The sequence below is a fragment of the Piliocolobus tephrosceles genome, chromosome 13 (assembly GCF_002776525.5).
Source record: "Piliocolobus tephrosceles isolate RC106 chromosome 13, ASM277652v3, whole genome shotgun sequence".
In the NCBI taxonomy this organism is placed as follows: Eukaryota; Metazoa; Chordata; class Mammalia; order Primates; family Cercopithecidae; genus Piliocolobus; species Piliocolobus tephrosceles.
Window position 1 is genome coordinate 8,389,497 of NC_045446.1, and position 11,350 is coordinate 8,400,846.

At 53.8% G+C, this 11,350-nt stretch overlaps 1 protein-coding gene across 1 annotated transcript; it reads left to right on the forward strand.

The window, feature by feature from the left end:
• Nucleotides 1-46: 46 nt before the first annotated feature.
• On the forward strand, nt 47-7,085 carry AP5B1 (adaptor related protein complex 5 subunit beta 1). The gene is made up of 2 exons (XM_023186336.2): nt 47-569; nt 666-7,085. Exons 1-2 carry the CDS (start codon nt 420-422, stop codon nt 3,150-3,152), a joined length of 2,637 nt encoding a protein of 878 aa, XP_023042104.1. The 5' UTR covers nt 47-419; the 3' UTR covers nt 3,153-7,085.
• The last annotated feature ends 4,265 nt before the right edge of the window (nt 7,086-11,350 follow it).

The following is an 11,350-nucleotide window of genomic DNA, read 5'->3' on the forward strand; positions in this document are numbered from 1 at the left end:
CCCCGCCCGGCCTTGACCGCCCCCGCGCCGCGCCCCGCCCCGCGCCGCCAGCCCGGAAGGAGCCGGCCGGCCTGAGCGCCCGCGGCGGCTGAGTCAGGCGGCGAGCGCGGCCCGTTACCGCGGGCGCCGGGGGCCGGGGTGGCGCTGTGGTTTCGGTGCGGGCCGCGGGCGGGAGGGCGGCGGCCTAACGAGCTCTCGGCACGCACCCTCCCTCGCCCTGCTCCTGTCCCGTCCCGCGGGGGCCCCGGTGGCGGCCCCGAGAGCCCTGGTGTCACCGTGGGAGCCGGGCGCGGGTCGCGCCGGCATCTGCGCGGCGGCCGGGGGTGACTGAAGCCCCTTGGGGTCGGCGGCGGGCCCGCGCTCCTGGTGGCTGCGGCCTGAGGGTCCCTGTCCCTGCGCAGGGGCCCGCGCGCCTCACGATGGGGCCCCTGAGCCGGGATGCCTGGGCCCAGCGCTTGGGGGCCTTCCGGGCCAGCCCGTCCGCCTTCATGGCAGGTCCTGAGGGGGAGGATTTGGGTCGCAACCTGCTAGGCGACCTGAGGAGTGAGAAGCTGAGCGAGCAGACCAAGGTAGGCCCCCACGCGTCCCCTGCCCTGGCCCGCAGGGTCACCCCATCCCGCCGCGTCCTGAACCTCTTCGTGATTCCCTCCTAATCCCCCATCCAGGTTTCCCTGCTGGCCCTGAGCTTGGAGTACCCTGCCCAGCTGTGGCCTGACGTCTCTGCGGCCGAGGTGGCCGCCACCTCCCTGTTGGACACCTTGGTCCTCCTACCCCCGCGGCCCTCAGCTCTCCGTCGGCCCCTGCTGCTGGCGGCCACCACAGCCCTGGCGGCGGGCGGCGCGCTGGGCCCCACCTCGGGCGCCTCCTGCCGGCTCCTGCCCCTACTGCTCGGCCTGGCCTCCGGCAGCGATCTGGGGCGAGGCTTTGTCCCCGCCTCGGAACAGCGCCCCTTGCAGGCCACCGCCTGCGAGTGCCTGCGAGAGCTAGAGAGCTGCAAGCCCGGGCTGCTGGGGGGCTCCCTGGGGCTGCTGCGGGGCCTGCTGGGGCAGGAAGGCCCCGTCCAGCCGCTCAGCCTGCTGCTGGCCCTTGTTTTGCGCAACACCTTGGTGCTCCAGTCCCGGGTTGGGGCTGGCCTAGGGGGACTGCTCACAGATAAGGTCTCCCCAACTGGGGGTGGTCCCTGGGATTGGACACTAGTGGAGAAGGGCGATGGAAGCCTTCAGCCCCAAGCACCCAGCTGGCCGGCAGCTGAGGAGGGAGAGGGGGAGCGTAGCCTTACAGCACGAGAGCACAGCCCTGAGGAGGCGCGGGAGCTGCGGGCTGCGGTGATCCAGCTTCTGGAAACCTCCTATCTGCTCACCCCTGTGGCCCAGGCCCAGCTCCTGTGGCTGCTGGGCTGGGCCCTGCGGGGTCTGCAGGGACAGCCACCCGCACTCTTCAAGCCACAGCTGGTACGGCTGCTAGGCACAGCACAGCTGACACTGCTGCACGCCGTGCTTGCGCTCAAAGCGGCCTTTGGTGAGGCCCTGTTCACAGCCCAGGATGAAGCGCTGCTGCTCCGCCGGCTCACCTTGGCTGCCCAACACCCTGCTCTGCCTCTGCCCACCCATCTCTTTTACCTGCACTGCCTCCTGAGCTTCCCTGAGAACTGGCCGCTGGGCCCCGAAGGTGAGGAGGCTGCCCCACTGCTGCTAGGGCCCCAGCTATGCCGTGGTCTCCTGCCCAGTCTCCTGCATGACCCAATGGCTCTCCTGGCCCGCCTGCATTTGCTATGCCTGCTCTGTGCTGAGGATGAAGAAGAGGAGAAAGGCCAGCTTCCAAGCCCACGGCACTACCTGGAAGAGCTGCTGGCTGGCTTGCGGCAGCGGGCAGCCCTGGATGAGGGCCCCCGGGCCTTAGCCACTGTCTGCTTCCAGGCCTCATATCTGGTGACCCGCTGCCTGGCTGGGCAACCTACAGTGCTGACCCCCTTGATCCACGGACTGGCCCAGCTATACCGAGTCCGGCCCATGCTGGCTTCCCACTTTGTGGACTTCTTGGATCAGGTGGACTCTGAGCTGAGGGAGCCCCTGAAGGTGGTGTTGCGGCAGGAGGTGGTGTCCAGGCTGGGCAGGGATGAAGCTCTTTGCTGGCACCTGAAAATGCTGGCAAAGGTGGCAGATGGAGATGCCCAGAGTGCTACCCTCAACTTTCTACAGGCCGCAGCTGCCCACTGCACGAACTGGGACCTACAGCAGGGCCTACTGCGGGTCTGCCGGGCGCTGCTGCGAGCAGGGGTGAGGGGTGGCCTGGTTGACTTGCTGCAGGTGCTGGCCAGGCAGCTGGAGGACCCTGATGGGCGTGACCACGCCCGTCTTTACTACATCCTTCTGGCACACCTGGCTGGACCCAAGTTGGGGGTGGCCCTGGGCCCCTCGCTTGCCCCACCTGCACTGGCCTCTTCACTGGTGGCCGAGAACCAGGGCTTTGTGGCAGCACTGATGGTGCAGGAGGCCCCGGCCCTGGTACGGCTGAGCGTGGGGTCCCATGGGGTCAAGGGCCCACTCCCAGTGCTGAAGCTCCAGCCGGAGGCGCTGGAGCCCATCTACTCTCTGGAGCTGCGCTTCCGTGTGGAAGGGCAGCTGTATGCACCCCTGGAGGCTGTCCATGTGCCCTGCCTGTGTCCTGGTCGCCCTGCCCGCCCTCTGCTCCTGCCGCTGCAGCCCCGATGCCCGGCCCCCGCACGGCTGGATGTCCACGCCCTTTACACCACATCCACTGGTCTCACCTGCCATGCCCACTTGCCACCGCTGTTCGTAAACTTTGCCGACCTCTTTCTGCCTTTCCCGCAGCCCCCAGGGGGTGCTGGGCTGGGTTTCTTTGAGGAGCTCTGGGATTCCTGCCTGCCAGAGGGTGCCGAGAGTCGTGTGTGGTGTCCACTTGGGCCACAGGGCCTGGAGGGCTTGGTGTCCCAACACCTGGAGCCTTTCGTGGTGGTGGCCCAGCCCCCTACCAGCTACTATGTAGCGATCCACCTGCCCCCGAACTCAAAGCTGCTGCTGCGGCTAGAGGCGGCCCTGCCAGACGGAGTGCCTGTGGCCCTGCGGACCGATGACTGGGCTGTGCTGCCCTTGGCGGGGGACTACCTCCGTGGGCTGGCAGCTGCTCTCTGAGCCCCGGGAGACCAGGTGGGGGCAGAACTCTGGCCCTTGTGGGGGCCAATGCACACTCCTGTAGCTCTTTCCCCAAAACCCTGCATTCCCCAGTGCCCTCGCTGGCTTGTTTTCTTTTGGGCCTCGGCTGGGAGCAGGCTCATGGGGGTGAGGGTCTGTCTGAGTCTGTTTTTGCTGCTTTAGCAAGATACCTGAGACTGGTAAGTTACAATAAACAGGAATGTATTGGCTCAGAGCTCTGGAGGCTGGGAAGTCCACAGTTGAGGGCCCGGAGCCCAGTGAGGACCCTTCTGCATCATCCCATGACAGAGGACAGAATGGCAGGAGTGAGGGGAGAGAGTGAACCCACTCCCAAGATAATGGCCTGAGTTCACACAGGAGGGCAGAGTCCTCGTGGCCTGACCACCTCTTAGGGTCTAATCTTATACTATTACAGTGGCAATTACATTTCAACATGAGTGTGGGAGGGGACAAACATTCAAACCGTAGCAGGGTCATAGGCCCTGAGAAGGCTTCCAGACAGAACCCAGCACTGCAGAGCTGCAGAGTACCTTCTCACCCAGACACACTAGTGCTCTCCACAATCCCTGCCCAGGAGGAAGGGGGAAATCTCCTTTCTGCTTCCCAGAGAGGGTCTGGCCTTGCCCAAGGCCGCCCAGTGATTTAGGAACGAGGCTGGAGCTAGTGTGGACCTCCTGACCTATCAGACAGTACTTTCTTTGTTTTTGGGGGAGGTTAAAGACAGGATCTCACTCTGGCGCTCTGGAGTGCAGTGGTGTGATTAGGGATCATCGCAGCCTCTGCCTCCCAGGCTCAGGTGATCCTCCCATCCTAGCCGGCCTCCTGAGTAGCTGGGACTACAGGTGTGAGTCACCACTGTATTGTTTGCAGACAGGATCTCCCTGTTTCCTAGGCTGGTCTCGAACTCCTGGGCTTAAGTGACTCTCCTGCCTCAGCCTCACCCAGGTGTTGGGATTACTGGTGTGAGCCACCACACCCAGCCGAGCCAGCGCTTCTCCACTCCCAAGGTTTGTAGGCTCCCTGCCCCAGGGAGCTCACGCCAGGCAGGCCAGTGGGCCTAAGCCAGAAACAGAAAGGCTGCAGTGGCCAGGTGGTTTCTTCCCCAGGAAGGGAGCTTCCCAAGCTATGCCGATTAGAGCCAGCTCTAGGAAGGGCCTGCTAATAAGGTCTAGGAGCTGAGACCAAGCTTTTTCTAATCTCAGCCCCTAAGAAATCTAATTTGTGCTTAGGAATCTTCCCAGGTAAGAAGAACTAGTTCCTCTAGTTGTTTTTTTTTTTTCCCAAACATGCAAACACTGAGGATTGAGCTGTGTGGGGTCAGCTTTGCTGCCAGGCACATGTACGTTGCCTCATTTCAACCTTGCAACAGCTCTGCAGGGCCCTGCAGGTGAGGAAATCTGTAGGCAGGAGGAGCGGTTGAGTGATTTTCCTAAGGTCACCCAGCTGTTGGGTAATAGTGTTTTGTCATCTGGTAGCAGGTTTCCATCACCATGCCATCGGAGCACACAGCCAGGGCCACAGAGGTCCAACCCTCTCTGCCGCCTTCTGCTGCCCCTGCCTCATGGGCTCCCAGCCACAGGTTCCCCATGGGCCAGCTTTGCCCCTCCTGATCCTTCTGATTGGGGCAGGCTAGAGGAAAGACGGGCCTGGGCTGGGTGTGGTGGCTCATGCCTGTAATCCCAGCACTTTGAGAGGCTGAGGTGAGTGGATCACCTGAGGCCAGGAGTTCAAGATCAACCTGGCCAACATGGCGAAACCCTGTCTCTAATAAAAATACAAAAATCAGCTGGGCGTGGTGGTGGGCACCTACTTGGGAGGGTGAGGCGGGGGAATTGCTTGAACCCGGGAGGCGGAAGTTGCAGTGAGCCAAGATAACGCCACTGCACTCCAGCCTGGGTGACAGCGAGGCTCTGTCTCAAAACAACAACAAAAACCGACCTGGGACAGTGGGACTATTAATAGGTAGAGTCAGGAGGCCTGTCTCAAATTTGAGATGTGGCAGTAACTTGCTTTGTCACCTTGGCAAGTCATTTCCCAATCAGGAAGGGGGGTCAGTTTCAGGAAACAGAAACTTCTCCAGCTGTTTTTGGCAGAAGGGAATTTAAGGGAATCAGGGTACTTAACAAAGTACATGGGAAGGCTGGAGAAGTCGCCTCCAGGAGGCTCCCACTGGAGCTGAGATCAGAACGTACTGTCCCGCCTGCCATGCACCCCGGAAGCTGTGCTTGGGCCCTGGGACTTGGGGTGCAACTGCCACTCCTGCCTCCTGACACCCACAAAGCCAGAAGCTTGCTGCTGCTGCTGCAGAAGGACTGAACATCCCCAAGGCTGGGCCCGCAGGGCAAACTTGCTTGACCGTTTCCTCCATCCACATCCTTCAAAGGACATCTCATTAGTGGACTCCATTTCTCTCTTCCACAGAACTGTAGTGGCAAGAGAATCCAGAAACGTTTTCTTTTTGCCTGGAGATGCTAATTCTTAGCCTAAGAGTAAGGTAACTAGTCCACGTGAGGACTGACCATCCTTTCACCCATCTGTCTGCCCACCGGTGCATCCATCCCATTTTATCCATCCATTCCTCCAGTGGTGGACACCAGATGACCCTCAGCTCCCCCCACCCCAACCAGAACTGTGCTGCAATGGCCGTTCTTATATGTCCTTATGGACCCATGGGACAATTTCTCTGGGATACATACTAGGAGCAGAATTGTTGAATCATAGGGAATGCATGTGTTTAGCTTGGCTAAGCAATGTTGGAGTAAAAGCTTTTGGTTTTGCATCTTCTCAGCACTCCTAGGGAGGCACCAAGAGGGAGGATGGCATTGAGTGAGCCCACCTGAGATAGCTCCTAGACCCCAGCCCTCTGTGTCCTCAGAGTCACACACTGCTGCTCATCACTTCAGCTTCCCGAAGATCATGGCAATAGCAGCATGCCTGTAACTGTCCCAAGTACATCCAAAAATTCTTCCTAAAGAGAGGGAACCAAAGTCACATGGGTCACTTTGTCACCTGTGTGGATGTTGCTCATGTTCATATACCCTTCCTTGCCTCCTTCAAGGCAGATCTGGCCACAAGTCCAGCTCTGGCTAATGAAATGTGAAGGGGGTCAAGGGCTGGGCGCGGTGGCTCATGCCTGTAATCCCAGCACTCTGGGAGGCCAAGGTGGGGTGATCACCTGAGGTGAGGAGTTCGAGACCAGCCTGGCCAACATAGGGAAACCTATCTCTACTAAAAATACAAAAATTAGCTGGGCGTAGTGGTGTGCCCATAATCCCAGCTACTCAGGAGGCTGAGGCAGGAGAATCGCTTGAACCCGGGAGGTGAAGGTTGCAGTGAACTGAGATTGGGCCACTGCACTCCAGCCTGAATGACAGAACGAGACTCCTCTCAAAAAGAAAAAAAAGAAAAATGTGAAGGGGGTCAGTTTTGGGGCACAGTATGTCATTGCCAGTGCTCATTTTTCCAGCCCTCTCTTCCTCTACCATGACAGGGAAATACATGTTGCCATGGAGGTGCTAAATAGCTGAGTCATAATCTCACCTTGATACGCTGTAACAAATGCCCTGGATTATCAAATTAGTTATGTAAACTAAAAATCCCAAAACCCCACCGACTGAACAGATGCCACCTCGTGGCCAAGGGGACCTCAGAAAAAACCTAATTCCTGGCCCTGACAGGCTGGGAGGTGAGATGCAACTTGTTATACCCCATCCCTTTGGTTTAGACACAACTGCCCAGCATGAATGAACAAAATAGGGATCATGAGATGGACAGAACAGACTCTGTGGCATAAGATACCAAATTGTAAACAGGACCTAAGGCCATGCCAAGCAAGGGTTAAGTCATGTAGGGCCCCCCTTCACGCTCTGCCTCCCCTGCCCCCCCCCTATGAATAAACTATGTTCTAACTGCCCAAGCTTTTTTTTTTTTTTTTTCTGTAGCAGCTAAAAAGCTTAAAAACAAAAAAGCACTTTTTTTGGTTTGTGTGTTTTTGTTTTTTTTTGTTTGAGACGGAGTCTTTGTCACCCAGGCAGGAGTACAGTGGTGTGATCTTGCTCAGTGCAACCTCTGCCTTCTGGGTTCAAGTGATTCTCCCGCCTCAGCCTCCTGAGTAACTGGGATTACAGGTGTCCGCCACCACGCCCGGCCAATTTTTGTATTTTTAGTAGAGATGGGGTTTCACCATATTGGCCAGGCTGGTCTTGAACTCGTGACCTCAGGTGATCTGCCCGCCTCGGCCTTCCAAAGTGTTGGGACTACAGTCGTGAGCCACTGCACTCAGCCCAAGCACTGGCTTTGAGATAAGCAATATTAAAAACATTTTCAGCTCCACCAGATGCTGACTAGCTGACCTCCAGCCACTGTTTCACCAGCCATAACTACAGGTTTGGTTGGACAAGACTGATTTCAGTAATTTCTTCCTGACAAGATGACCATCCACCATGGACTGGTTCTGGCTGGCGTACAGAGCTCCTGCACTTGCATGTCTTTGTGTCCTGAAAAGACATTTTGCCATATAGGGCCTAATTATAATACACTTAAATGTTAAGTCCACCCCAGAGTGACCATGGGTTGTATGTTACATGCATGTTTGTTCAATATGCGTGTGTCAGAACCACCTTCATGAATATTCATAGCTGCTCATGTAACCTATTGAATATGTATGTTTAGTCAATCCATTGAGCATGAAGCTCCTACCCTAACCCCTCCTCCTCTGAAGTTCCTGTCTCTGGTCTTGACTGGAGGCATGCTTCCCAGCGGGTCTCCTTTTCTGAGGCTGGAGTGCAGCAGTGCGATCATAGCTCACTGCACCCTCAAACTCCTGGGCAAAAGTGATCCTCCTGCCTCAGCCTCCGGGTACCTAAGACTACAGGTGCATGCCACCACAGCCGGCTAATTTTTAAAATTTTGTGTAGAGATGGGGTCTCACTATGTTGTCCAGGCTGGTTAAGGCCTCCTGGGTTCAAGTAATCCTCCTGCCTTGGCCTCCCAAAGTGCTGGGATTATAGGTGTGAGCTACCAAGCCCAGCCTAACCCTTTATAAGAAATAAAGTCTCCTCCTTTCAAAATTTATAAACTGTGTATATTGAGTTTCTTTTTTTAATTAACAATTATCAATAATACACTTTATATGAAACAAGGGCAAAGATGTTGCTTAATCTCTATTTTACATGGAAGGAAGAAAGTATGAATCGTTTGTGCAATGGGTTACAAGGCCCTAATTAGGGTTGCTAGGTTTAGCAAATAAAAATATTATATAGGATTTGCATTTAAATTTGAATTTTGGAGAAACAATCAATTTTTTTAGTTGTTAATAGGACATACTTATACTAAAAAACCAGTAGCTGTTTCTCCAAGGTTCAGATATAATTGGTGGGTTTTTGTTTTGTTTTTGTTTTTGTTTTTGAGACAGTCTTGCTCTGTTGCCCAGCCTGGAGTGCAGTGGCATGATCTTGGCTCACTGCAACCTCCACCTCCCGGGTTTAACCCATTCTCGTGCCTCAACATCTTGAGTATCTGAGATTATACGTGCGTGCCACCACACCTGGCTAATTTTTGTATTTTTAGTAAAGACAAGGTTTTACCATAATGGCCAGACTGGTCTCCAACTCCTGGCCTCAAGTGATCCACCCGCCTCAGCCTCCCAAGGTGCTGGGGTTACAGGTGTGAGCCACTGTGCCCGGGCTATCACCAGTGTTAAATCATGTTTAGCCTAAAGCTGCCTTCTTACATATTTTAAGTCTGGCTTAAAGGTTTCTCTGTACATTGTGAACTATAACCTAAATGGACTTGTAAGCAGACTGTAGCCAACACTTGTGGCAGTCACTGAGTTTTGGCTAATCAAAGGTGGCCAACTGTTCAAACTGTGTTCAGATAAGGGAAACACCAATCTAACCAATCTCACTTATGTTTTCTGTACTTCATTTTCCTTTCTGTCCATAAATCTTCCACCACGTGGCTACACTGGCCTCTCTGAGCCCACTCTGGCATGAGAGGCTGCCCAATTCTTGAATTGTTCTTTGCTCAGTTAAACACTGTGAAACTTACCTGGGCTAAAGTTTTCCTTTTTGACACTGAGCATCCTGTATTTTATCTGTTAACCCTGGACTGATATTTACAGCTTCTTTCTTCCATACCCATTCATGTTCCTTTAGTTCCTTTACTTAATGAGGTGACCCAAACTTCATTCCTGAAGGGTCTTGAGTCCTTGGTTATTCTGCTTGTATTGGGTCACTTGAGGCTTTCATTAACACTGTCACTGAACCCGGCAATCCTCAGAGATGTCTCGGGGATCCCCTGGGTACGACGGACTCCTTGTCTCTGTTGTATGGCAGCAGCAGCTCCTTGGTGGACAGTCAGGGTCAGTCTTCCTCTTAGAGCTCTTGGTCCCCAGGCAAAGCGACAGGGGAGCAGCCTTCCAGTTCAAAAAAAACCATGCAGTGTCCATTCCTGGCAGCATTCTCCCTTGGACACTGAAGCCTCTAAACCTTCGATGGAATGGGAAGACGATATTTTGTCAGAGGCTTTCAGGTAGGAGGAGAATGGTAGCAGCGTAGGTCCCCAGTGTCGCCTAGAGAAACAATATGGAATGAGGAGAAAAGATAAAATTATGCAACAGCAAGCCCTCAGGATAACTTGGAGACAAGAATGCTCAAACTTAAAAAGAACAAGAAAAACAAATAACATAGAAATTACCCGGCCGGGCGTGGTGACTAAATGTTTGTAATCCCAGCACTTTGGCAGGCTGAGGTGGACAGATTCCTTGAGCCCAGGAGTTCGAAACTAGCCAGGGCAACATGGTGAAAACCTGTCTTTGCAAAAAATACAAAAATTAGCTGGGCGTGGTGGTGTGCACCTGTAGTTCTAGCTACTTGGGAGGCTGAGATAGGAGGATTATTTGAGCCCTGGAGGTCCAGGCTGCACTCCAACCTGGGTGACAGAGTGAGACAAGAAAGAAACGACAGAAAGAAAGAGAGAAAGAGACAGGAAGAAGAAGGAGGAGGAAGAGGAAGAGGAAGGAGAAGAGAAAAGAGAAAAAGGAAAAACAAGTGACAGGTCAGACTTTCCTTCCCACATGCCCATTCCAGCCCCACCTGCCACAAGACTGGCTGAGGAAAACTGGGGCAAAGGAGAGGAGGGAGTTGTAATGGGCTTAAGCTGGATCTAAGACCTCACCAAAAACACTAAGTACACCTTGAGCCTGAAAATGTTCAAAAGTATCTGCAGTAGTGTCAGAGCTGGGACAATAGGTGGGGGATTTAAAAGTACACATGAGGCCAGGCAAGGTGGCTCATGCCTGTAATCTCAGCACTTTGGGAGGCCGAGGCGGGTGGATCACCTGAGGTCAGGAGTTCGAGACCAGCCTGGCCAACATGGTGAAATCCCATCTCTACTAAAAATACAAAATTAGCCAGGTGTGGTGGCACGTGCCAGCTACTCGGGAGGCTGAGGAAGGAGAATCGCTTGAACCCAGGAGGTGGAGGTTGCAGTGAGCTGAGATTGTGTCACTGCACTCCAGCCTGGGTGACAGAGCAAAAACTTTGTCTCAAAAAAAAAGTTACAGGTGAAATGTGAAGCCACAGTCTTGGAAACACATAGATCCTTGGGGAGCAACTACCCACAAAAGAAGGGAAAAGTGTCCTTTGGCATTTGAGTGTGACTAGGGAAGCAAATGGAGAAGTTTAATTGCCCTCCAAGACAAAAAAAGAAAGAAAGAAGACCCACAACCCCCACCCCTGCAAAACAAATTCACTAGAGCATCTGGACTTCATAATGTTGCCAGAAGAGGGCGCATTATCTAGGGCTCTTGTAAAACATCCAATACCACAAAAATGAATAATGAAAAGATAGGTTCATACAGTTATTGCAAAATATCAGAAAATGAATTTCATCACATATGAACCAAGGAAAATTCACACAAACCTCTGAAACAATAGCCATGAAGAAGAAGAAAGCTGTAATACAACACTAAACAGAACCAAATATATGCAAAACAAGCATTTGAAGACATGCAAAACCACGTTGGGTGGGAAATTTAAGAACAAAGAACAGAAATAGACAAAATAGAGGAAGAAATGAAAACAGATTTGATTGAACAATGGAAAGAAATGGAATAAACAGACAAAATTATCTAGAAGTAAAGATTAAATTACAAGATGCCCAAGGGAGAATAAATT

Coding starts and splice junctions, on each gene's coding strand:
- AP5B1 (XM_023186336.2), top strand. CDS start 420: ATGGGGCCCCTGAGCCGGGATGCCTGGGCCCAGCGCTTGGGGGCCTTC. Junction 570..665: donor AGCTGAGCGAGCAGACCAAG/GTAGGCCCCCAC, acceptor TCCCCCATCCAG/GTTTCCCTGCTGGCCCTGAG.